The sequence below is a fragment of the Nilaparvata lugens genome, chromosome 2 (genome assembly GCF_014356525.2).
Source record: "Nilaparvata lugens isolate BPH chromosome 2, ASM1435652v1, whole genome shotgun sequence".
Classification (NCBI taxonomy): domain Eukaryota; kingdom Metazoa; phylum Arthropoda; class Insecta; order Hemiptera; family Delphacidae; genus Nilaparvata; species Nilaparvata lugens.
This window is the reverse complement of record NC_052505.1, coordinates 65406849-65433763: the sequence shown is the minus strand read 5'-3', so window position 1 is coordinate 65433763 and position 26915 is coordinate 65406849. Positions and strand designations below refer to the sequence as shown.

The following is a 26915-nucleotide window of genomic DNA, read 5'->3' as shown; positions in this document are numbered from 1 at the left end:
TAGTGCACGCTCACCTTAAGAGCGTTTATTGGAGATAAAGTTGGAGAGTATTGATTGATATTTTACGCCATTGTCAAGATGCCTCCAAAAAGTGTTGTTTGGGAGCTTTTTGAAGAAAAATAAAATTAGTCGATCTTTTCTGAACAGATTGACTGAACCTCAAGTCAACTTGATTAAATCATCATGATCATACTCATTTTGGGAGTGGAAATAATAGTGAATAACTTTGAAACAATAAAAAATGGAGGAGGATCAGAAATACTAGATTTGAAATTAAAGTCGATTTGATAGAAAACCAGCTTTTACTGTTCATGAAATACCAATTATACTGAACATTATTTTGATGAACATAAACACAACTATTAACACTAAAATTTAATACTTTATACTTTTAAAGCCACTTTGGTAGAAAAATAGCTTTTACTGTTTCAGAAATAAAATCATACTGAACATTATTTTTATAAACATGAACACTTCGACAATTATGAAAATCAGATACATAATGCTGCATACAGCATTAGTTTGACTACTAAATATAAACTAAAATAAATGAAAAAAATAGATTCAGTATTTTAAATTGGTGAAAGTCAATGTTGCATAATATGATTATTCAATTGACGTTGCGTTACTCAAAAGACATGAGGTAGTGTTTATACAAATGAACAATGAAAGATTGACAGCCTTACGTTAAAATACTATGCATACTATGAAAATAGCATTCTCTCATTGGTTCTTGTGGATTTAATCATGATTAGAATTCAACAGGCTTTATGCAACCGGGCTTAAGATGGCAGTACTGTAGAAGATTTTAGTACAAAAAATAATGTGACTAAAATAAACCACTAATATGATTCATTATCATTCTACATTAACAATGTTCAAGACTTTTTGTATATAAAAGTAATATATTCTATACATCATTATAAAAATACTAGAATTATTTTCTAAAGAATTATGATTGAAATCTCAAGGGGTTCTTTGTATTGGATAATATTAAATGAATAAGAATGGAAAAAGCAAGGAAATATAATAAAAAAGGTCCATAGATCGAAAGAATAAGCAAATCACGTCGTTAGTCTTTCATAAAAAATAAAAAAAACAAGAGTATCATCATGTCAATCATCTATTAGATTTCCACATTTGCAGTGAACATTATGTTTTCCAACATAATATTCATATTAGGAAAAATTGCTCTACAAGGCAGGTTCATAATATAAGTGTACTAAAGATTTCAGGGCCGAAGGACATTTATTTTTGAAGTCATAGCTATGCTTACATGGAGTCAGGTTTTCACCCTGCCAAACCAACATGGCCATCACCACAAAGCAATTGCTCTGAATGGGACCATCCAGCGCATTCCCCCTCACCTACCACCTTCAAATCACTACTCTCCACCTACATGAAGCTGCTCATGGGAGAAAATGTTTTTCATGGTACAAGGGGGTGAATGAACCATTGTAATAGTTGACAAAAGGATTGAAGTAAGATTTTTTGACATCTCATTTGAAATACTCTCTAGTATCAACAATTCTCAACATTTCGACCTCAAAACAGTCTTATTAGGCAGGTAAGGAATCAGGCTGATGAGAGTGCTTCATATCTGCAAGATTTCAAATTGTCTTGTGTATCAACAAAAAAAGATTCAAATTGCAAGAAACAGTAAAGCTCTTTGTACCGACTGTACACTTATAAGGCTACCATTTGGTGTGAGTAATTCAAATGATGAGACCGAGGGAAGCTTTTCGTACAGACTGTACACTGCTAAGGTTTCTCTTTGGTGTGAGTACACATGTGAACATTCAAAGTATTAGACCGAGAGAATTTTTTTGTACAGACTGTACACTGGTAAGGTTTCTCTTTCATGTGAGTACGCTTGTGGACATTCAAATTACTAGATTGAGAGAAACTTTTTGCACAGACTGTACACTGGTAAGGTTTCTCTTTGGTGTGAGTTCTCATGTGAATATTCAAAGTACTAGATTGAGAGAAACGTTTTGTACAGACTGTACACTGGTAAGGTTTCTCTTTGGTGTGAGTTCGCATGTGGACATTCAAGTCACTACTATGAGAGAAGTGTTTTGTACAGACTGTACACTGGTAAGGTTTCTCTTTGGTGTGAGTACGCATGTGGACATTCACATCACTACTCTGAGAGAATTGTTTTGTACAGACTGTACACTGGTAAGGTTTCTCTTTGGTGTGAGTTTTTATGTGAAAATTCAAAGCACTAGATTGAGAGAAACTTTTTGTACAGACTGTACACTGGTAAGGTTTCTCTTTGGTGTGAGTTCTCATGTGAATATTTAAAGTACTAGATTGAGAGAAACGTTTTGTACAGACTGTACACTGGTAAGGTTTCTCTTTGGTGTGAGTTCGCATGTGGACATTCAAGTCACTACTACGAGAGAAGTGTTTTGTACAGACTGTACACTGGTAAGGTTTCTCTTTGGTGTGAGTTTTCATGTGAAAATTCAAATTACTAGATTGAGAGAAACGTTTTGTACAGACTGTACACTGGTAAGGTTTCTCTTTGGTGTGAGTTTTTATGTGAAAATTCAAAGCACTAGATTGAGAGAAACGTTTTGTACAGACTGTACACTGGTAAGGTTTCTCTTTGGTGTGAGTTCGCATGTGGACATTCAAGTAACTACTACGAGAGAAGTGTTTTGTACAGACTGAACACTGATGAGGCTCTGTAACTGTCGTTTTGAGTGTTGCATTTCTATCTCCCTGATCTATGACATCTCGGTTTCGATTAGGTTTTGTTTTTACTACCAGTATTTCATTGTTTCCATCTTGTGATTCACAGTTTTCGTTTCCTCCTCCTTCTTCTTCAGAGGAATCACCACAACTACCAGCTGATTGAGACACCTGAAAAAGTCCAAGAAATTGATTTGAAATTTAATTTTCAGTGCAGGAAAATGTCAACAAACACATTGTTTTCTCGAAAACAAACACTGCATTTGTACAGTAGTTGAATCCAATGCATGAGCTAACTTGTGGCGAATCGCACAGATTATGTTTGAGAAGTATCCATACATCAATCTCTATGTATTCAAATAGTTTTGCAAATAGTCAATAAAATTAGCAATACGAATGGAATTCCCAATAATATATCTGTTTGATTCAAAATTTGCTTTTCTGAGCTTTGAGGAGTGTGAATTGTTTTTTGAAAATGAAAGTGGCATAACCTACAATTTGTGCCAGACTGTATAGTATATATTGGAAACGGGACAGCTTTAGGCATCAGGCTTTTATGGTTTTCTTCATGTCAAGTACTTGTACAAAATGTGATGAATAAATAATATTTAGTGAACCCTTGATTAGGTCTAGTATGTTGTATTGGATTAAATAAAATTGAACATAACGTTTGCACATGTTATATTTATTTGCTAAAAACATCTTATGATACGATAAAAACTGACAAATAATATCAAAATACAGGAGGCAAACTCTGATTGTATTGGATTGGAAACTGTTGTATTGGATTAAATAAAATTGAACATAACGTTTGCACATGTTATATTTATTTGCTAAAAACATCTTATGATACGATAAAAACTGACAAATAATATCAAAATACAGGAGGCAAACTCTGAGTTCTAGGTTGAGTAGTTGAATACTCTCTGAAAAAAGATATTCACTCAAACAAGACCGTTGAGAAATTTCATCTTGTATGTCTTTATTGAATAGATACTTTTTTGAATGCTGTTCTAATCATTCAAAACTTTCAAATCTTTAAAGAATCATGAGGTTCTGGTAAAAACCTCTTTACCAGTTTTACATATGAATTTACAAAATAAGTGACATTGCACACTGCAGACGTCAATCTACTTTTAACTGCTAAATTTTTGCAGACATTTGATATCATCATATTTACATTTCAAAAATATCTTTACAATAAGTATTATAATAATTATTTGTTACTAATCTTTTTCAATGGCATTTTTTTATTTATAGAACTGATATCTTGATTTGTAATATCTATTAACCTTCATGCTAGTATGTATTATGCTTTTTTCAATTGATATTAATTGTGTATGATTCACACATTTATTGGAATTAGTAATAACATGAACAAATCAAATGTATAACATCAAAGTATATTAGGTGAATGACGTTTGTTTTTGCTTCTAACTGTAAGATCTCTTCTGGTTTTGCATCCACTGTACTTGTTCAGTGAACAAGTTCCAAGCTCAGACATCATTCATGCTTCCTTACCGCCAAAATAAGGAAGTATTTAGATAAATATGATATGTTTCTCTGGAATATTTATGCACTAGAATTTGAAAGCTATTGTCTTACTCACAAATTCGTGATCTGAGCTCTGGTTTTGGTATTGTCTTCTTGCATTACTATGCAGTACATAAGCAGTGGGCAAGGTTATCTCTGAAACATAAACCAACATCAACTTGACCCTTGAGGTATGCAAGAGGACATAAAGCACAATCAATAGATGTTTATCAAAACAATCACTTGTCAAAATCAACTGCTACAACTACTGAGGCTGAGCAAATATTTTCAGCACATACAATTTTACATTTTTTTTAATCAAACGATCTGATATTTACAAAACCGATCATTTATTCAAATGATTTTGAGATACTAGCCTTTGTTCTTACACCATTATCATTCAAGTAAACAGTTCACTGGAGATTTATAATGTTATGATCTATAATGAATTAAATTAGTTTCTCAATTTTATTTTAATAAATCAGTGATTTTTACAAATCACTAGTTGTAAATTAAGTTGTCCTATTATCAATCAAGTCGTTTTTATTCAATATGGATATGTGTAGCACATAACCTTCACAATAACATACAACGTTATATTACTCTGATTTGATGATGATGATGAAAGATTATTATATTTGTTTGGAGATAATATTTCATTTTGTGAGATGACTAGGCAAAGTACGAGGCAAGATCATAAAATAAGAGTACCGAGTCTGTCACAGCTCAAGTAATTTTATTTGCTAATTTCAGTTTTGGCTAATCAGACGAGACCTAATTGCCTGATTCCTAAATCACCAATTAGAGGTTAATCGGTTAAGAATAATTGACGACGCAACAGCTTTATTTCGCAAGAGATGTCGGGAATCTCACACAAACCATACTTCTTTTCCAACTGCTCATCAACTCGAAAAACGTTCTCCATCCATATGGAGAAATAGTAATTTGGATGTGGCAAGTTGTTTGGAGCATCGCATAGGATGGTCTATGATGAGTTCTTGATGTCAGCACCTGTTCAACATTGGTTTACTATTCTTGTCGGTGACGAGGCAAACATATAGCTATATCCTTTTCTAGCTCCACACGTTATCTAACAGCTCTTCTTCTGAGTAGTTCTCTGCAAACTTTCTATGATCTCACAGTATCTTTCAGAGCTCATAATCTCCCATTATTGTTTATTGCTTTTGAAGGGACGGATTCAAGGATCTGAAGGTTCAAAGAACACCACACGTCAACCGAAGCTTATTGTGTTCCCAAGTACTATGTTAGTTAGGCAAACCAATACCTGTGTCCTTTACAAGAACCAGGAGTTTTTCCCTATTCATCCCATTCATCACCCGGTTTGCTTGTAGCAGTCCAGTGTGAAATGCTTGGCAGTCTCTTAGTCTGAGACTGATTAGTCCTCGTGACCTACATGAGTTACACTCCTGGTCTTCTTTGAAGGTCCTTCAGCTGAGGAAGGGGTGGCCAAGTTGCCTCTAGGGCGCCCGGCCACCCCTGACTCAGCCTCTTGACCCACATTTGTTCCCGGAGTTTCACCCATCTCTGGCCTCTTGGTTTTTTCTTTTTGCCCCTCCGAAACTTCGCAGGGTCAAAAGTCTCAACTCTCCCAAGAGGTTTTCCTAAATGGCTGCCCTTCTTTGAGCAGTGGTAAGGTTTGGTCTCTCCACCCACAAACTCATGACCTATGTGAGTTCCACTCCTGGCCTTTTTGTAGGTCCTTCCGCTGAGAGAGGGGACGCCAAACTGCTTCTAGGGCGCCCGGCACCCAGCCACCCTCGACTCAGCCTCTTGATCCACATTTTTGTGCCTGGAGTTACACCTATCTCTGGTCTCTTGGGTTTTTCACCTCCGAAACTCTGCCGGGGCAAAAGCCTCACCTCTCCCAAGGAGTTTTGCCTGAATGGCCGCCCTTCTTTGAGCAGTGGTGAGTTTTGGCTTCTCCACCCACAAACTCGTGACCTACGTGAGTTCCACTCCTGGCTTTCTTATAGGTCCTTCCGCTGAAGGAGGGGTCGCCAAATTGCCTCTAGGGCACCTGGCCACCCTCGACTCAGCCTCTTGACTCACATTTGTGCCATGAGTTTCACCCATCTCTGGTCTCTTGGGTTTTTCTTTTTGTCCCTCCGACACTGCCATGATGGGGCAGATCCCGTGGGTTTGAAGGCAAGGCAACTTCTGGATTTGCCTTGGGGTCCCTTTTAGTCGCCTCCTACGACAAGCAGGGATACTGTGGGTGAATTCCGTTTTCAACACATTCTTGAGTACGTTCGACTCAAAGCTCCCCCAACCCACAGGGGGCATTTCCCATTAAGACTTATATCCATTAATTTCGTGAACTGTCTTCTCAACTATCAAAATTACTTTTTTATCAAAATGCAGTAAAAACATTGCCTAGAGATCAACTAACCTTTGCTTAATGTGCTTTCGTTTTCTTCATCATCTCCTTCTCTTACAGATTCTTCTCCAGTTGAGTGCGTTTCCTCCTCTTTAACAGTGAGTGAACTTCCAGGGTTGGAGGAGACCTGGAAATATACAATAAGATAATATCATATCAACATGCACAGTTTGAACATAGAACTGATTCTTCCATAAATTACAGATTTTTTATGATACATCCATTAGAACAATCAGTGGTCTTGAATCCAAATTGCTCAAACAGAGAGATTCGTTAATAATTTTTACTCCAAACATAACAAATTCTAACTACTTACAAAATATTGGTTTTTTGCATTCTTAAATTACCTATAAGCTAATACATCTAAATGACAAGGCATACTTTGAAAGCTTGCTACTAAGCTCAACCTTTTTAGTAACTAGAATACAACGTTTTTCTAACACTGTCCTGTCCTTCACTTTGGAAATGTATCAACTGGGGAAAAATCTATATTTGATTGTAACATATCAGTTATAATATGTGGAATAAATGATAATACTAGTAATGCTCCAGAGCTGTATTTTATCAATGATTCCAGTATTGAAAAAAGTTATCCACTGCCATATTTCATTGCACTGGACGAATTCCAAATACTATTAGATTCATAAAGCGATAAATCTAGGAAATTAGTGAGACTGGAATAGATAATCTTTTGAATTGATAAATTTCAACTGTTACTTGGAAACTATATTCAAAATATAGAAGCAATTTGGCTTTGTGGTCGCTCTCATAAGCTATTTATAAGATAAGTTAAGCTACATTCGTCTGATACTCCCTTTGTAAGGGTGACCACTTTGGAAGCTGAACTCCTCTAAATACTATTTATTAGTTTGAAAAGCACTTCACAGTGGTTTGGGAACCAAGTAAAGCTGTAAGTAACTGAGTTTGTAGTTGACTCATCTGTCATTATCATTACCCTCGCACAAGCCTAGAGTTCATGTAGACATCATCCTCAGCAAAACTTTACCTGTTCGTCAACCAAAACTTCCTGTTTGCCAAGCCAGGACATGGTGTAGTCAATGTCAATCTCTTCTTTGATGTCGTCTTCATCCATGTCTCTTGGCTCAGACTTCACCTGCAAAGAATGATGATACTAGTTAAATACTGGACAACTGTAGAATAGGGGATCACCAGGGTCCAGGGTTTGAGTTATGAGCAAGAGCAAGTGGATAATGTATAAAACAATCAATAAAAACTATGATGCGAGAGAAAGTATGATATGAAAAAAAGAACTTTGATATTAAATAAATTTTTACTTTATAATGATATATTTTTTAAGGTTATGAAAACTTAATTCATAATAAAATATACTTTTGAGGTTATGAAAACTTGAATACAAGTAAACTTGACTTCACGTTTTCAAAATCACCTATTCAACTTTAATGTTGAAAAAAAAAACTAGAAATCAAGGAAAATTGACCAATGCAAACACAGCTTAAAATTAGGAGTTCTTCTGATTGGTTACTCGGCCAGTTATAAAATGTCTTGTATAGGTATAAAATCAAATTAGAAGAGCATACGGTAATCTAAAAGTTGAAAGAAAATGTTACAGAAGCTAGGTTTTTGCTTTTAAATGGCAAAAAATTTATATTTTTTGAAATACTTTAGTAATTTTAGAAAAAGCACAAATGATAAAATGCTAAAATGGGCTACTGGACATTAAGACAATTTAAAATGAAACTCCTAACCTCAATGAAATAGCCTAATATTATAAAAATCGATGTATTAATTAAAACCTGTTATACCATTATTTCTGCCGATTCAGTGATTGAAAGTAGGTTATGCAAAATCCACTGAAGAAGTTCAACAATTTTCAATTGTGGCCAAAAATAATGAAGCTATAAATTATTATTGAGTCTCTAGTGTATTGAAGTGCACCTTTTTCAAGACATTATGAGAGCCAATACATTTATAACATAATGCTAACATACAAAATAAATCAATTGAGCTGAAACCCATAAATAAAATAACCAATTAAAATAATAAATCTTACCTTCAATACTGGATTCATGATGCTTTGCCTTTTCTTTTGCAGTACTGTAAAACTGTTGTTTGTAATTCTATTGCAATATTGCAAAATTAAATGAAGATAAAATGCAGAACGAGATATCAGATTCCAATTTCAATTATTTATTATCCCGTCGATACAAAACTAGAAAGAAAACTGAATAAAAATAAAATAATTAAAAAACACTAGAAATTTTATATGCGCTTCCACGTGTGGGCACTGGGTACAGAATAGGGGAACAGGAGCTGGAGCAAGCAGAAGCTTGAGCAGGAGAAACGCCGACAGCGCGCTCGTGGTGAAGATGTGTAGTCATCAAGGGGAAATTGGCTGAGCGGCTATTATTTAAATGTAAAAATACCTTACTTGCAATGCACTTATTTTAAAAATTATTGGACTGGAAAGGAAATGAAAATACCTTGAAGTTCTGAGAAGATTAAGCAATATTAGTTGCAATAAAGAATATTATAATACTGAATTTATATATTAATAATATTCATTGATTTCCTGAATGAAGTGGATTTCTTCAGGCTTTACTATTGAAAGGATTGAGCGAATAATTTTGTTATTTTTATTGCTTGGATACTTGTTGATTGACATGGCTATATTGCTAAAATGTTCATGGAGGGTTCTACATGGAATTACATGATGTTCTATCATGTCTTACCATACATTGTTTCAGACATCCTAACCTAAAACAGGTTATCCTGTTTAATGTTTTTCTTTGGACCATATTTACTAATCCACATGTACCTTTGAATGAATTATATGGTAATGATGATATACAGTATATAATAATTTTGAGCTATAGGCAAAATGAACTACCAGCAACATTTCATAGCAGTATGTACAACAGGTCATAGAATTATTGTTTTGGTGATAGGCTATTATACTACTTCTTGTATGTTAGGATTGAATTATTTACAATATTTCATATGAATAATCATAAAACATGTAGGGACTTGTCACTTTCTCTTTAACAGGCAATTGGAATTCTATAGAGAAATAATACTTATTAGTGGGCTATCTCACATGAAATCAAACCTGATTCATAAAACTTATCCTAATAGCTTACCCCATAAAACAAGAGAAGCTTATTCTAATTCCTTCAGAGAGCATGTAAATTAGGTATAAAGAAGATATTTTATTATTATAAAACATCATGAACGATCACATTTATATTTTTATGCATTTTGTTTTGATCTGTACAGTAAATTATGCAGACGACGCATACAACATTTGTCTAATTACTATCTTTTAACCTTACCTCCTTCCTTTCAACAATATTGCATACATTAACACATTCTAAAAGGTTTTCTAAAATAGAGTCTAGTATTCAATAATCACATTTTATGTGTTTTATTCATTACTGTTCTATATCTGCCAATGTAAACAAGGAATGAGAATCCCTAGACCTGTTTCATATTTTGACCACCAGAGACTGCATAAGTCTAAAAGCAAGGGTCGCCCAAATTGGGAATATCTGGAACTCAAAATATCTTGCAGCTGGCCGGAATTGGAAATATATGGAACTCCGAATATGTTGACAGGCGGAACTCCGAATATCGTGCAGGCCGGCGGAACTCAAAATATCTTGTCAGCTGGTGGAATTGAAAGTATGTGGAATTGGAAATATATCGAACTCACAGTATCGATCGTTATTAGCGAGACTGTGTAAATGTGTGATGAAACAAATTTATCGCAAAACAAATATGAAGGGTTCTATAGTGAGGTCCACGTTATAATGACTATTAGATCAACTTTGGTTTTGCTATCCTTGTCTATCATTCGACAAAGCCGGTGGTATTATCCTTTTCTAGGTCCACAACGATGCCAATTATGTTTATGACAGTGTAGAAATATAATTAATACAGAGAATCGGCATCGCTATTCTTCTATCTTTATCCACTGCCATTATAACGTGGACCTCACTATATATAGTTAACCTAGAATAAATTCATCAACAGTCGTCAGTCTTGTTTGAAACAGATAACAGAGTTTCGAAAATTTGCATAATATGTACATGACTATTATTTTATAAACCACTATAATTTTAATTCGTGTTTTTACTGTTGGTTATGGTATTAGTTATAAAATGAAGTAGCAATAATGTAGCATACCTAATAAAAAAATCTTTATTATAACAAGAAAGAAACTGACTTATATGTTGGTAAGTATTTCATTATTTAGGATTTGAATTTTCCTATTGAAATATTATGTTGCTATTTATCCATGATAACAATTAATGTTTATTTTTCAAGGTTGTTGGTCATTAACTTAGTTACATAGGTACAGTATTTCCTAATACATTTAGAGTTAAACAATAAGCAAGTTTCACTGTGAATCAATGAGATTGGTTGATCAACATTGTTTCATTGTTTATCACTTTATTTTATAATCATGGGTATCACATAAAGTAATACAATAAGAAAGACAACTTTATATTTTCAATGTTTTTAATTAAAAACATCAAACTTAAAACTAGAGTAGCATACCATATTTTATTGATTTAACTTATTTTGGCTATTTACTTTTATTCTGATGATAATTCACTTAGCCTATATTTATTTAATTTTTGATAGGCCTAATTGGGAACTATTTTTCAGATAACAATAGCATTAGGCTACTACTGCCTATATCGTACCTATATTTTGAGTTTTCTGTGGAGAACGAATGGCTCAAGTTAATGAAGCTAATGAAATATCAAAAACCTACCAAGTAAGTTCTCTTTTAATATCAACCTATTAAAACTAGATGTAAGTTACTTAAGTTTTGTGAAATGGTTTATTTACTTCTTTATGATTTAACTTCTTCAGTCCTTGCCAGTAATGCCAGGTCTTCGGGAACATTAAAAACTAGAAACTTTATAAAAGCTATAAAATATAAGTTGATGTGTTCCAATAATCTAATGAAATTAATTAACATTTGCAATAAGTAAAGGTAGGTAGGCTACTGAGGCACCCATACTTGATTTGCTATGTTTTCATATAGAAAATAAAGTTTTCCTGTACAGTAACTGTTTTCCTATTATCACAGATAGCTTAGCCCCTTATCCTGTCTCGCTTTCTGTGTTTTATTGGGTGCACTACAAGCTTTTTTGTGAATCTATAGCAATGATTCTTTTATTTGATATTTTTCCTATTAACTTATCATTAAGTTAATACAATAATAAAAAAGAACTCTACATAACCTCATTTATTACAACTCTACTTATATTGTATCATTTTTCATCACCTAGGCTTAAGATACTTCTAGAAAGTCGCCTTTGTAAAATACCGGGGTGACTCGTCGACCGGGGTGACTTTGACCCACGTCGCGGAAAAAGATTCAAATCATTTATCTCCGATATCTGTTATCCGAAATCGATGTTTAACATTTATATCCGTAGCCTTTATCTAGGTTCATTATCTAGGTTTTACAATCAATACCTTGTCGAATCTCAGTATATTACTTGAATTATCGACATAAAATCTAGCTTCTTGCTTCATCTTGTGATTTTGTTGTCTGAAAACTTCGTAGCCTATTAGAAAACTCATTTCTAAAAGACTTATAATATCGGCGAGTAGCCTAAATTTATTTTTGTTTTTAATTATATTTTAATTGTTATACATAGTGATCATTTAGAAAGTCATTTTAGGTTAAAATTATGGTGACTTTGTCCCAGTATAAAAATTGTGGTTTCCATTTACCATTTTTTGGTTTCTCGCATAAAACTCAAAAATATGTATCTTAAGGACTTACCATAACTATCATATATAACAAATTAAAGCTTACATGATCTCCTACAATATTCATTCTACAACTTTTTTTTATCTCCTCTAGTTTTCGAGATATCCGCTCTTGAAGGTGTGACATTAAAAAAAACACATTTGCCACCAATTTTTTTCTATTTTTGCTTTTATAACTTTTTAAAAATCCATGTTGATTATGAGCTTATAGAGCATTAAATTCTCCTCAATTTGATGTATAAATTCACACTTTTACAAATTTCTCAACACCTTTTGCAGCAGCTTTAGTGTTGAGTGTGAAATATCCATTTTTGCAACAATAGACCAATTGACAAAGGAATTTGGAGGGAATGTTTTAAACAACATTTTTGACTTATCAGCTATGTTGAAACTAGTTAGGAGGAGAACATATCAAAAGTCCCCATTTTATGATGCATTTTTGGAGAGCTATGACCCATGAAAGAGCAAAACATTGGATAAAAACCTGCTATTTTAAGAATTACACACCTTCAAGAGCGAATATCTGGGGAACTGTTGGGAATATCACAAAATTTCACTAAACAAAAAGTGTAGAGAATGTATCAAGCTTCATTTTTGAATAGTTAGTTATGTCGGTTGAATGCATTGTTTTCAAGATATGAGCGTGGAAGCAAAACGCTGAAAAATGCAACTTTTAAACCTTTTTTAGGTGGTTTGGTTTGAATCATCATGACTGGCTTTCTGAACCTATGCGACGCCATTAAGGAATGGCTTACTACTGTATGGTCGACTGGATCTGTACTTCCTGTATTTACTGATCCGGAGACCACTGAATAGTATCGTGTTGCACAGAGGTTAAGAGTGCGTTGCAAGCATCTGTATGCTTTAACCAGTCGTCTGAAACAACCATAATCTTTTAGGGGTGTAAATGGAGATCGAAGTGTAAAATTCGCCTTGCTTTTCTGGACGATATTCCAAGTGGAGCTGGATGTTTCCGCACAGAGCGCGATAGGGATTGTTCAATGGACGCCCTCACTGCCGCGATATTTTCAGGTACCCCACCTTTTTTAGGTTGCCCAGCTTGTTTTCTAGGAAGTGCAGATCCTTTCGACCAGATCAGGAACTGTCATGAAGATTCAAACCAAACCGCCTACAAAAAGCATCTGCGTCGCTACCACATTGTCATTGTTTTTAAAGAACGTTCCAACAATAAAGCCTCGATGCTCACCTTAACACTGCATGATGAACATGAATACTTAAAATGACATAGTTTCCGCCATATAACACCACCACTCTTATTCCACTATTCACCTGCGCACTCTTCACTGATTTGAAAGTAGGGAGTCCATTCTGACCAAACTTTTAGGCTTATCAAAACAGGGAATATGTCGGCCATGATAGCTAAGACAAGTAAGGCTGCACTCTTTAGTCAGCTAGTGCTCTATACGATACGTGCAAAATGGATGCAACCCTTAGAAATAAAAATCAATATAAATTTCATGTGGATTGAGAGTAGATAATCTCTAGTATGATGCATTCAATCTTTTTAATTATTACTTCTTCTACTTAACTCGTTCTTCTACTAATACGTTTTTCTTTTTAGAAATAAAAATGCCATTTATGTCTGCCTGTCACCACATAGAAAGCTTTCCGAAAGACACAACTCCTTGGTAAGTAGTTCCTCACTTTACTTGATTATTGGTTTATATAGTGTCCCAAAAAGGATGTTAAGTTTTTAGAATTACTGTGAAGGTAGTGATTTCAATGTTTTAATGTTTCTACACATCCAAGTCTCTATTGTTCAATTAGATTGTCCTATTGTCCAAATTAGTCTCACGTTTATTGTCCAATTGAGGATACATCATAACTAAGAGAGATAAGGTGAAGAGTTCTGACTGAGGCCTATAGCTGAATTATGCCACCTGTACTGCATCAGAATAAGTGCTTGACTTTCAATTCAGTGGTTTTATTCAGCTTAAGACCTTGGTTACAGCTTTTTTCAATAAAACCTCTCAAATTACCTAGTTAAATAAGATGTTCTCTTGAATTGGATAATTTGGCATACTCGGAAATGTAAAAATATCAATGTTGTTACAATTGAACTGTTTAAATTAATTTGCATTTTATATTATTTGTAAAAATATATTGGAATTTACAGTTTCAAGAAGTTTTATCGATCATCTGCATTTCTTCACGTGAATAACAAACGAAGGCACGCTACACTACTGCAAATAAGTATTTTACAGATATCAAAGAAAGCGGTGAAAAGAATGAAGTTTTTGATCCTTGAGGTGTCCTTATGCGCGTCTCTCCTCTAGGAAATACTGGAATGAAGTGCATCTAACGGGTGATTATCATAGAACATAGTCTCATGAACTTATATCATTGTGCGAAATATCAATGTGATGACAATTTAGTCGGTGTGCTACATACTATTAACTCGCCTCCTACAGGAGAAAATGCATAATTTACTTTTCCAAATAAAGCATAATTACAATACTAAATTACACTATAATCTGATTTCTGATTTTGTCCATTATTTTGATTCCAGGTGAACCTATTGTACTGCATCATAAAAGCGGAAGAAGGAGGTGAAATCAACTTGCCGACTGTTTAGCTGTGGTAAAAGCTATCAAATCCATGAATCCAGGAACCTATTCAATTCTCAAGAACATCTCTGTCATAATGTGGTCGGACCCGTTCACCAAGGAAGGTCGCAGTAATCAAAGCATTCATTTTACTCCTATTATCAAGTAATTGAAAAGCTTTGAGGATCGAAATAATTTCTTGAAATATGTTACCTAACTATTTCATGATTCAATGTGATTTCTTGACTATTGACATTTTAAATTATGGGACATCATGCAATTTTAGGCATTTGCCTGATGCAAATGGTTGAGCATTGCCCATATATTGTGATGAAGAAAAATTTGTTTCAAATCACTTCAATGAATATTAAGATTCAAGCATTCTGATTATACAGATTCAAGCATGGGAAGCGGTAATTTTTGTCTCAAGTTACATATTATACATAATTTAAGATTTTTTATTCTTTCCTGTTTCATTATTATGTAAGTTCTGCTGAAATTAACACGTGAGGTTTATTGGCTAAAATTACTTCCCACTATTTTACATTAATTTCTTCCAATTTATCGAATTTCAAAGTTTTTTAGCTTCCTCAACAACCTGTCAACTCAAATTTTACTTGAATTTTTATTGCAATCTCTAGGCTTTTAAATTTCTAATAATGTATACAAATAGGTTTGAATGATAAATCATTCTATTCAAAAATTACATATCACTATACTGAGATTTGCTTTGCTTTTACTTGCTTTGCTTTTTCAAAGTGGTTGTACTGACATTAGAAAAAAATTCAATAATAATTTTTTTTTCAGTCAAACACAAATCTTAAAAATGCGTAGAACAAATTATTATCTAAAAATCAAATTTTATTAATTCCGAACAAAAGCTCATATATATTAATCAAATAAAATAACCAACACAATGTTCTCCCATGAAAATCATACCTAATGCGATAGTAACAACTCAGAGAATACAAATAAAAGGAACTTAAACAAATTACAAACATCTTATCTCAAATAAATTAATCATTTCCATCAAATAAGGTATTTTGTCCTGCCTTACCAGTTTGAACCATGAGCCTAAAAATAACCTAGTAACTTACATTGTAATATGCCTGTAATCCCATACCTGAGCTCCGTGACACAGTACAGCCCTTTCGCAAGCTTTAAACCATTTACATTTAGCTGGAAAGTCTACCTTAGCATTATTAAAAATGCCTCTCCATGCCAAGTTCAACCCCAGATTCGCCTTCTCAGATTTATCCTTCACTTGAGCTTCAAAATTCAGTTTTGATGTCAGCACTACTAATACCCAATGAAAATAATATTGTTACTTATACTATTTTATAAAAATAGCTCATTCAGCAATAAATACAAACTTATTTTATTAAATGATTTCTTAATGTTTTGCAGGACAAATTCTGACATTTTACAACATTTTACAGGCACATAGAAGACTGGCTTATGATGGCGAAAGACTTTTGAAGGCGGTTACCTTGATTGGGATCATATCTATTAAACCTTCGAATCCTGCACTCAAAAGTAAATGTGATACCATTCAAATGGAATAAGATTGATTTGAATTGGAATTTGTTATTCCTGTATCATAGTGCATTTTTCTACTAGTTACCCTACGTATTGTACATTATTGTAATAAAGCACTAGCTGTTCCATAGTAGAAGTCTTTGAAATAAAAGGTTTCTTTTTCAAGTTAGTGTCACATTTTATATTTTTTATCCATTGTATACGGTATATCCATTTAGTTTTAGAACATTGTATTAACACTACTATTGTTTCAAAAAGAGTCTGAATGTAATTTAGAAGATGATTCTATCGTATGATTCTTCAACGAATCCATCATAACTTACAAAAACTACAGCATTTGTTCTATTTACTTGTCAATAATCGTAGTTGCAGAAGCATTTGTATTTCCAAAACCAAATTGGGTATTTAATTATGAAGTATGAGTAAAGACATATTCGCCTACAAGACATAATTATTATTCGTTGAGCATTGTTCTGATGCTTCACTCCAACTGTACTTCTTCCACTACGAACTACTATACTCGCGTACTTACTAATAATAGTAAAGAGAAATAGAATAACATTTATTATCAGGCCTACATCTTTCTATTGTACTACCATAGAGGATAGAACAGAAAATATTGTTATTTCCTACTACGGTACGGTACTCATCAAGCTAAATTTCAACCAATAAAATACAGTACAACCCACAATCACGTACAAACATAGAAAAATGCGACTCCAATTAGAACGTATATTTTATTCTATATTCGATATATGGCCATACATAAATTTCCGATTTTCATTGGGCCATAGTGACGAATATGTTGGTCTTGATCGAAATTAGCCTTGTTAATTAAAGCTACTGGATATTACTTTAGTTTACAACCAAAATTAAAGCATTCTCAGCCTCTATAGCTGGATAAATTAATCGTTGGATAAAATATTAAGGAAATATAGAAAGTAAAATAATTAAGAGAAATAAGGAATGCTTTAAGCTCCGTTCACACCAAAGTTAATAACTTAATCCTTACCGGTATAGATTCTATTAGATTGAAACGGAACTTAACAAAACTTGACTTCACTTATAATGTTCATCATGTGTATGATAAGTTATGTTCAATCTAATAGAATCTATAAGGATTAAGTTAATAACTTTGGTGTAAACGCATTTTTAAGTTACTTCTGACACAGTGTTTGATGAGATGTAGAAATATCGATTACCTATCATAATGAAAATACAAAGGTGCTGTAGTCAACATCATAATGTTGATAGTTGACAATTTTTATGTGTTACCGATTTTTTGTTGAGATGATTTTAGAAGATGAAAGAGATTAAAGTTGATCCTTTTTATTGGAGATGATAAATTTATTATATCTCCTGTGAAGTTGATCAAAAACGACGTATTAGATTGAAAAGAACAATTAACCATATTATTCGAAACCAAAAATGGTTTGGAATCAGTCGAGCGGTCCTTTTCATTAATTAACGTAGGTACCGTACTTACATAAACTGTCATGTAATCATTTTTTGTGGAATGACCCATAACATATTTTTTCTGCTCGCCTGCAGACTTGAAAACCCATATACAAATATGTAATAATGGTGTAGCCTACAATTCAAAACTTCCCATCATTTATATTCCTGAATTATACAGAGTGTTTCAGAAGTAGTGTCGAGAATTTTAGGGTATTGTACCTGGATGCTAGGAGACTACAAATGTCATATTTAAAGTGTCCAAAACTCAGCGGTTATCCTTATAGCTGCCATTTTGTTTTTTTCACTTAAAAATTTTTATCTCAAGAACGAAATGTTGTATTGATCTGAAATTTGGCATGAATATTTATGCTATAAAGACTCAACTATAAAAAATAAAAAAAAATTTTTTCGTTGAAATTTTTCAAAATGGCGGCCATTTTAAATTTTTGATGGCGAATATCTCGAAAACCGTCCATTTTACAGAAAATTTACAAGAGACAAAAAAGTTAGCAAATTTTTTCACGATTCCAATGATACCTAATTTATTAAGATTGGTCGAAGAATAACAGAGAAATTAATTTTTTTTGTACTGCATGCATGACCACTTTTCACCATTTAAAGATCAATATTAATTTTTTAATTCCAGATGTATTTAAGATGAAGCTTTGAAACTCGGTATGGCTCCATATGGGCAAACAGATGATTTTAAAATGGTTTTCAGATGATAATGTTTGTCTTGTAAAAGTATTGTTGTTTCATTAAAAGTAAAGAACCAGATGTAGTGTTTCCTATTTCATAGTCTCACGTTTCCTAGGTCTTATTTCTATCTTAAATTTCCAGTTTCAATATTTTCTTACATTGCTTCTACACAAATATTTAATTATTGTAATGGAATTTAGTTCCCTGGAGTACACCGATATTCACTTCATGTATGGAGCAGCTCTTGGCAATGCGACCGAAGCAAGAAGAATGTATGCAGCTGCATTTCCAAACCGCCGTCTCCCTTCCGACAAGGTATTCACAAGAACTCACAATCGGCTGAGAGAAGTTGGTTCATTTGAACGGAACAGGGTAATTGCTGGTAGGCCTCGAGCAGTTCGAAATGTTGCTTTTGAAGAGGAAGTATTGCAGAAATTCGATTTCAATCCTAGAATGAGTACGAGAGCAGTTGCAAAGCAAATCAATTCAAGTGCTTCTTCTGTGTGGCGTGTACTAAACAAGGAAAGACTTCACCCCTTCCGCTTTCAAAAAGTTCACTCATTGGTTGAACGCGACTATGAGCCAAGAGTAAACTGTGCCCGTTGGTTTCTTCAGCAAGACATTATCCAACCAAATTTTCTAGAAAATGTGTTATTTACCGATGAGTCCAGCTTTACAAGAGAAGGAATCTTCAACTCTCGCAACAGTCACGTCTGGGCCTTAGACAATCCTCATGAGGTCAAAGTGCGTGGTTATCAGCATAGATTTTCGCTGAATGTTTGGACGGGTATCTTAGGTAATCGCGTGATTGGACCATACATTCTTCCTAATCGTCTGAATTCTCCCACGTACATTACTTTTTTAAGAGACATACTACCAGAACTTTTGGAAGATGTGCCTCTTGCAAACAGATATAATATTTGGTTTCAACATGATGGTGCCCCTGCTCATTTCGGAAATGTTGTTACGGACTTTCTGAACATGACCTATCGTCAGCGGTGGATTGGGCGGGGTGGACCAGTACCGTGGCCCGCACGTTCACCTGACCTCAACCCTTTAGATTTTTTTTCTGGGGCCATATGAAAGACCTTGTTTACAGCACGCCAGTAGAAAACGAAGAAGACCTTGTGGCAAGAGTGGTTGCTGCAGCAGGTGCCATTCAAGATAATGAAAATGCTTTTATAGCAGTTCGACGGTCCATGATTGAAAGGTGCAGACTGTGTAATCAAATTGAAGGACGGCATTTTGAGCAATTGCTGCATTAGTATCAGTGAACCGATTTGAGTGAAATTAATATTTTTCAATGTAAAATAAAATTTGGAGGAAAGTTATTCTTGTATATTTCTGTAATAAGAACGGTTTTCATGAAATTATAAGAAAAATTAATATTGATCTTTAAATGGTGAAAAGTGGTCATGCATGCAGTACGAAAAAAATTAATTTCTCTGTTATTCTTCGACCAATCTTAATAAATTAGGTATCATTGGAATTGTGAAAAAATTTGCTAACTTTTTTGTCTCCTGTAAATTTTCTGTAAAATGGACGGTTTTCGAGATATTCGCCATCAAAAATTTAAAATGGCCGCCATTTTGAAAAATTTCAACGAAAAATTTTTTTTTATTTTTTATAGTTGAGTCTTTATAGCATAAATATTCATGCCAAATTTCAGATCAATACAACATTTCGTTCTTGAGATAAAAATTTTTAAGTGAAAAAAACAAAATGGCAGCTATAAGGATAACCGCTGAGTTTTGGACACTTCAAATATGACATTTGTAGTCTCCTAGCATCCAGGTACAATACCCTAAAATTCTCGACACTACTTCTGAAACACTCTGTATAATTCAGGAATATAAATGATGGGAAGTTTTGAATTGTAGGCTACACCATTATTACATATTTGCACATTTGAAATTTCATTGGATAAAAAGTTAGCGCGAACTAGCGCTATTGGGTGGACTGGAATGAGCGGGAAGTTTCAAACTAGCGTATTCTATTTTTCATAGCGACGACAGTTCAATCACTCAGAAACTTTATTCTGCAGAATTCGATCACATATTATGATATCCGGCTCTTGATTTTCTCTGAAATAATATTATAAACAATATTTTGTATTAATACAAAGTGAAGTACCGTATTGTTATGAAATGATAGCCTAATGCACATGACTTTGCTGATATTTCAGCAAAGATTGTCATTATAGAAAAATAGATTTCAAGATACCACTACAGTAACTTATAGTTGAATACTGATTATAAACAATTAAATTTTGTGTTTGATTTCACCATTCAACTAAGTTACTGTAATGGTATCTTAAAATCTATTTTTCCATACGGTAATGACAATCTTTGCTGAAATATCAGCAAAGTCATGTGCATTAAGCTATCATTTCATAACAATACGGTAGGCTACCTACTTCACATTATATTAATTCAAAATATATTGTTTTCTAGGTAGAAATTTTATGTAAGCTTACTTTCAACATGAATCTTCCAGTATAATTTGAATTCAATGTAAACTAAACTTCATCATTTCTAATTTTTTTTTATTCCATTTCCAATATAAGTCACCGGTTCCATGGAACTTTGGAAATTTAAAATTCTTAGTTTATTTTTTTTATAGAGTTGGACTAAATTTTAGCAATGTGAAATCCAACCTGATTTATTTGAAAACATTTAATCTATTAAAATTTGAGAGAGACAGTTTTGGGTTCAGTCTATTATATATCATGGTATTATATAATTTGCTGTCATTTTTTTTTAGATAAATCAATTTATTTACAAAACAAAATGAATATTACAAAAAAGAACCTAATGTACTCAAATGCACCAGTATCAAGTACGGTAATAAAAAGTACTGGTACACCAAGCTTATAATCTTTTTTGAAAGACTATAATGGTCTGCATAATATAAATGCCTGTGCTAAAAAAATAATACAATACTGTAGGACTATTATAAGAAAATAATAGTTTGAGAATACCAGGTCCTAAAAACCACATCAATACCATTTTGTGTGATATATCGAACATTTAAAAAATCGTTTTCTAAGAAGCCTGAAATCGATTTTCGACACAAGCTTTCTTCTGCTCAATTATTGGCAGAATTGATTCCTGCGCAAATCTACTCTTAATAAAATAAATTGATTCTTCAACAAAATATCCGTGTTGTGGAATTGTGTAAAATCTTTCATGAAAGCCCATATGACTTGATATATCTTCTAATTTCACATCACCAGTGCAATTTTCTAAATCAATTATATTCAGTCCTAAGGACTTGCGCAAGAATATTGAAATATTTTGCACAAATTGGCAATACAGATATTTAGTCAAGTCTCAACTTGTTTTATTCAGAGTATTGTACATAATGTAAATTTCATGCCCAGATATCATAATAATCCTATACAGCAACTTCTGTTCACATGTTTAGATGTTTATATGTTTGTATTTCACTGGATCTCGAAAACGGCTCTAACGATTCTCACGAAATTCAGAAGATAGTAGGTTTATAATATAAAGATTCGATTGCACTAGGTCTCATCCCTGGGAAAACTCGCTGAAGGACATTAAAAGGATAATTATTATTCATCCTTGGAAAATAGCTGATAATAGTTATTTCGTCGTCTGTTGGTGATGGAAGTTAGTGAGTGAGCGAGTTCATGTGTGTGGGACTGTGTCAAAACTATGACTCAGCTGTTGAACTTTTGTAATCATTCAATCAGGTACTTAGTGCCGGTTGCAAAAAAGCCGGGCTATCAGTAGATCCATCTTTTTGAAATGGTCTTCTCTGATTTGGTTCACGTGAAGTTAATCAGGATTAAAATTTAACCGGCTTTTGTGCAACTAGGCCTTTGTGAGGGAAATTTTTGCATTCCTCTGGGAATTAATCTCAATTTACTGTGATTAGATAGAACATTTCTGTATGAATGTTATTTTAATTTCTTCTTTCGTAATAAATTGTTATGCTTTTGTACTCCAGAGCGAAGCTCGGTCCCCGATATTTATAGTACACTACTGATAACCAAACTTGTTTGCAACCTTTTGTATTTCATCTTGCCATGTGTTAAGGCAAACGCACGGAGCAGCAGAGTCATAGAAAAAAGCAAACGCCTTTGTGCAGACTCAAGGCCGGGACATATATAACCGCACCGAGCCCGCGCCGACGTACGGCCGAGCTAAGCCCACGACACGGTAATGGCGGTGGGAGAGCACACATATCCGAGCGACAGCAGTGTCTCAGTTCTGTAGTGCTACTGCGGTCTGATTTCTGAATGTGTTAAACTAATGTTGATAATATAACACTGTTAAAATCTTGTTACATCTGAATTGAATTTATAATTTCAATTTTTAACTAATTACCTGTTGACACAGAAAATGAGAATCATAGTGCTGGTATATATTTCAGTGCCTAACAATACCATCAGTCATGTTTCGAAAATACTATATATCTGCAATAAAATTGTTACCTTCTGCATCTACTAGTAATTAGTTTTAAATTTAAAATTCAAGACACAGTCACGGGTGCCTTATTTAATACCTTTTGTTGTTTATTTAATTATTTATTATATTATGTCTATTATACCTTTGGCTCAACGTATTTGGTTCTACTTTTACTTCAACTTATTTCTCCGTTCAACCATATTTCTCATCACTTTGATCGTACAAAACTGAATAATTCTGTGTCTCTTCAATAAGTTTTTTACTCTCTATATTAAGGCTGTTCGGTAAACCTTTTTATTTTTATTTAAATTGAATAATCTTTTTCAATATAATTGTTAAGATCATTATAAGAGTGAGAAAAAGTGGCAACTGAAATTTTTGAGTGGTCTAATGAGCGAGTTATGGGTTGTTGAAGTGCTAAACTCTGCTTTCTCTCCAGATCATAAACGGTTTTGAATTTTCCATTGGAGTTTTTTTATACATTCAGTATATCATTGGCTTTGTTCTAATATGCGTTTTTTCGCGATTAATGCCAAAATAAACAAGTTATCGAATTTGCAAAAAATGTTACTTTTTTATTTATGAACGAAATGGGGAATAAAATGTTTTAGTTTGGAAAGAATAATTTTTTAAAATTTCAAGAGAAGTTCTAATAATATAGTCGAAACCGTTTATGATCTGGAAAGAAAACGGAATCTGGAAAGTTAGCACTTCGACAACCCATAATTCGCTTATTAGACCACTCAAAAATTTCAGTTGCCACTTTTTCTCATTCTTATAATGATCTTAACAATTATATTGAAAAAGATTATCCAATTTGAATAATAAAAAGTGTACCGAAGAGCCTTAAACGAGGCCGCACCTTCACCGTCAAAAAGTAATCTGAACTAGTCGGTGACGGCGCGGGCAACAAACACGGCGACGGTGCTGGCGTGGTGCGGTAGTATGTGTCCCTGTAAAAAGTAACTGACCTGTAACTTGACCTGTAAAAAGGTTTGAAAAATTTGAAACTGATTGATCAATTCTTTCTAAAGTTATTGCAGAGCATACAAACAGACGGACGACTTTGGCCCTCAGTAAGTCAAAAGTGAGAACTCGCTAACGCTCGTTCAATAAAAACCAACAATAATAATTTAACATTATATTTATTTTTAATGTATTATTATCAATTATACATGAGCAAAAAACATTACGGTACATCAACATTAATACCAGTAGGCCTATCACATAAATTTATACAGAACATGGATATTAATGAGTCATACACAGTCGATAAGAACTTCTATTGCTTATTAAGGATATTGGGGTGGCTTATTGGAGTAGGTGATAACGCGCTTAAAGGCAGAGGTGACGAACGATGCAGTCTGTGGTGCTTTGATCAATCGAGAAACTGTAACAGAAAAAAATAAGTGGAAACAACAGAAAGATAATTATGTAAGAAAGAAATAATCTATGTATATATATATATATATATATATATATATATATATATATATATATATATAATATATGACCATGTGTTAATTTGTTTGTTCCCTATAGACTTAAAAACTACTTGACAGAACGGCATGAAACTTTAGGAATATGTTGTGTGATGAATATTGGGGATGGTTTCTGAATAGAAATTTTGATAGGGGGACTAATAACAATTATTTATTAATCCATTCTACAGACCTATGTTTCCAAAATTGTCGGCCCAGCGGCTACCGATGAACGGAAGATGATCATGATTGAAGATAATGTTGTGATAATATGATTTAGCATCTAAAGTTAACAGCTGTAATAGACTTATAAATTGTATACTGGTATTAATACGGTGGTTTGGAGTTGAAGTTTAGTTGATTGGTACCAGCTGAAGATAATGGTTCCTTAGAAGACCTATACAAATAATTATAACTCCCCTATCATTGAGAAACTGGAAAATGTTGGAAAAAATGATTCACCTCATGAAAGAGAGTTGTTCATATTGCATTCATTAATTACTGAAGAATGGCAGAATAATTTACAATTTTTTGAATTTAGCTCAGCTTATATTCATCCTAAAATGGAAGATGGAAATAATATGGAATTCTGTGTGATTCATCGTATATCGCGTATTTTCTGGACCATCTACTGACAATCAACAACTATGAACGCATTAAATTCATCTTTGGAACACTGATTTACCTATCTATTTTATTTAATCCAACACTTTAATGATAGATATTACTACTAATTGATTGAGAAGGAATATGTTTTCGGAATAATAAATGCTGCATGACTAAGCACATAGGAAGTCCGTATTGAGATATAAATGAAAATATTGATTGTCAGATAAATTTAATGATTCAAAAAATAAAGTTAAGTGTGACATGCCTGATACCAATTACCTAGTGGAATATTTAACGCTCAACTATAACAATAATCTTACTGAATTAATTTTTCATGATGAGCTGTAAGAATTGAAATAGGCTTATAGGATGCAAGATTAGTATTAAAAATATAAATACGTGTTAGCTTGCTTGCATGATAATCTGTTGGCTAATTTAAGTTTTTTTTTGTTTTGCTGTTTACTTGCTTTATTCATCAAATATGACAATTCAGAACGAAATAGTCTGACTGCAGACTTTAGTGTAATGGATGGTTTAATGTGGGTTGACGAATTCAAATTTCGAAAAAGCTACGTATCCCAGAAGGGACAAATCTCATATATGTACAAATAAGTTGTGTTCAATGACCATTATGACGGATGCTAGTGGACGAATTGTTTCCAGGAGTAGCGGTAAACACTCCCACCATCCTCCCAAAGAGAAAAATAGTAGAACTCCTGTTTTATTTATTTTTCATTTTATTTAAGGTTTAATGGCCTGTATCCGATTATACGGTAATGAATTTATACAGTGAAATATTTATTGGTAATGATCAGATATATAAAAATTTAGTTTATTCAATTTCCTGGATGGATAAAAAATATATTAATATTATGAGTAAGAGTAATTCAAACCTACAATTTATAAAGAGATAATTTACGATTCAATACAGTTTAATACAGCTAAGTTGGTTGATTATGGTTACTGATGAATGAATTCGCAACTAATAAGTTCAAATAGAGAGACAAGTACTAAATACTTTAGTAGACTTTAAGAGGTACAATACCGATTTTATTACTGATGTTATTAATGATGAGTTATTATTAGAGATTATTACGTATTAATTGAAAGAATAAATTAATAAAGTAAGTTATTAGGTTATGGACAAGATCTACGATGAAAAAATATTTCTAAAGGCATAAACAAGAAACGGTTTATCTTATCTGCGCTCCTCGAAACACGACCGTCCGCTACCACTGCTCCGACTCGACTCCTGTCGGTGATAGTACTGTTGTAGTTTAAAGAAAGAAACCTGTGCCTTTGTTATTCTGAGTAGAACCGGGCGCAGTTAATTGTTACAAATAATTGAAAATTATAGTCTGATCGAGTGTTTACTTACATGATTAAAGCTATAATGGCTGTCACAAATATCAGCTTGATGTGAACAGCTCAGATTTGTGAGCTAAGTGGCCGTTCTCCAGGTTTTCACTAAATCTCTCCCAAGTTCTTATCACGGAATATCAGTAGGTGCATTACCCTCCAAAGATAGCTGCGCTTGTTCGTAATCATCTGAAACCATTTCTTCAATTATTTTGTGGATTCAATCTGTAATAATAAAAGTATGATTAATATTATAATCCCAGCATTCAATATTTTAAAATATATATATTATTATCCTATTATTTGCTGCCAGCAGTAGGAACATGCTCAAATGCAAATGATAGGCTGTCAATGTATGATTTTC

General features: G+C 33.3%; 2 protein-coding genes and 1 long non-coding RNA gene across 19 annotated transcripts; 1 reads left to right on the top strand and 2 right to left on the bottom strand.

Moving 5' to 3' along the window:
* Window positions 1-317: 317 nt before the first annotated feature.
* LOC111053161 (zinc finger protein 664) lies at window positions 318-9854 on the bottom strand. Its single transcript, XM_039422480.1, has 5 exons — window positions 8664-9854; window positions 7638-7745; window positions 6644-6758; window positions 4310-4389; window positions 318-2871 (listed from the first exon to the last, which is right to left on the bottom strand). The coding sequence occupies exons 1-5, from the start codon at window positions 8679-8681 to the stop codon at window positions 1762-1764; spliced, it is 1431 nt and encodes a 476-aa protein (XP_039278414.1). The 5' UTR covers window positions 8682-9854; the 3' UTR covers window positions 318-1761.
* A 300-nt stretch (window positions 9855-10154) lies between these two features.
* LOC120350116 lies at window positions 10155-16678 on the top strand. 17 transcript variants are annotated; one of them, XR_005570632.1, is made up of 6 exons: window positions 10591-10845; window positions 11282-11393; window positions 13986-14052; window positions 14541-14729; window positions 14934-15095; window positions 16410-16678. XR_005570632.1 is itself a non-coding variant. In XM_039422481.1 (5 exons), the coding sequence occupies exons 1-4, from the start codon at window positions 10216-10218 to the stop codon at window positions 14997-14999; spliced, it is 321 nt and encodes a 106-aa protein (XP_039278415.1). In that variant the 5' UTR covers window positions 10155-10215; the 3' UTR covers window positions 15000-15095; window positions 16378-16678. The 17 variants fall into 17 exon arrangements, 1 of the variants encoding a protein (XP_039278415.1); XR_005570631.1 differs by having other exon boundaries at window positions 10597-10845; window positions 14934-15135; window positions 16378-16678; XR_005570629.1 differs by having other exon boundaries at window positions 10608-10845; window positions 14934-15135.
* Window positions 16679-24228: 7550 nt separating this feature from the next.
* LOC120350115 lies at window positions 24229-26888 on the bottom strand. The gene is made up of 2 exons (XR_005570622.1): window positions 26571-26888; window positions 24229-24492 (listed from the first exon to the last, which is right to left on the bottom strand). It is a non-coding gene; the product is annotated as an uncharacterized LOC120350115 (long non-coding RNA).
* Window positions 26889-26915: the final 27 nt, after the last annotated feature.

Excerpts from the sequence above, each read along its gene's own strand:
- LOC111053161 (XM_039422480.1), bottom strand. Across the intron at positions 4,390-6,643 it reads CGAAAGCACATTAAGCAAAG|AGATAACCTTGCCCACTGCT; the intron begins GTTAGTTGATCT and ends TTTATGTTTCAG. Across the intron at positions 2,872-4,309 it reads AGAGCTCAGATCACGAATTT|GTGTCTCAATCAGCTGGTAG; the intron begins GTGAGTAAGACA and ends GGACTTTTTCAG.
- LOC120350116 (XM_039422481.1), top strand. The coding sequence starts at position 10,216 with ATGTTGACAGGCGGAACTCCGAATATCGTGCAGGCCGGCGGAACTCAA. Across the intron at positions 11,394-13,985 it reads AAATATCAAAAACCTACCAA|AAATAAAAATGCCATTTATG; the intron begins GTAAGTTCTCTT and ends TTTTCTTTTTAG. Across the intron at positions 14,053-14,933 it reads CCGAAAGACACAACTCCTTG|GTGAACCTATTGTACTGCAT; the intron begins GTAAGTAGTTCC and ends TTTTGATTCCAG.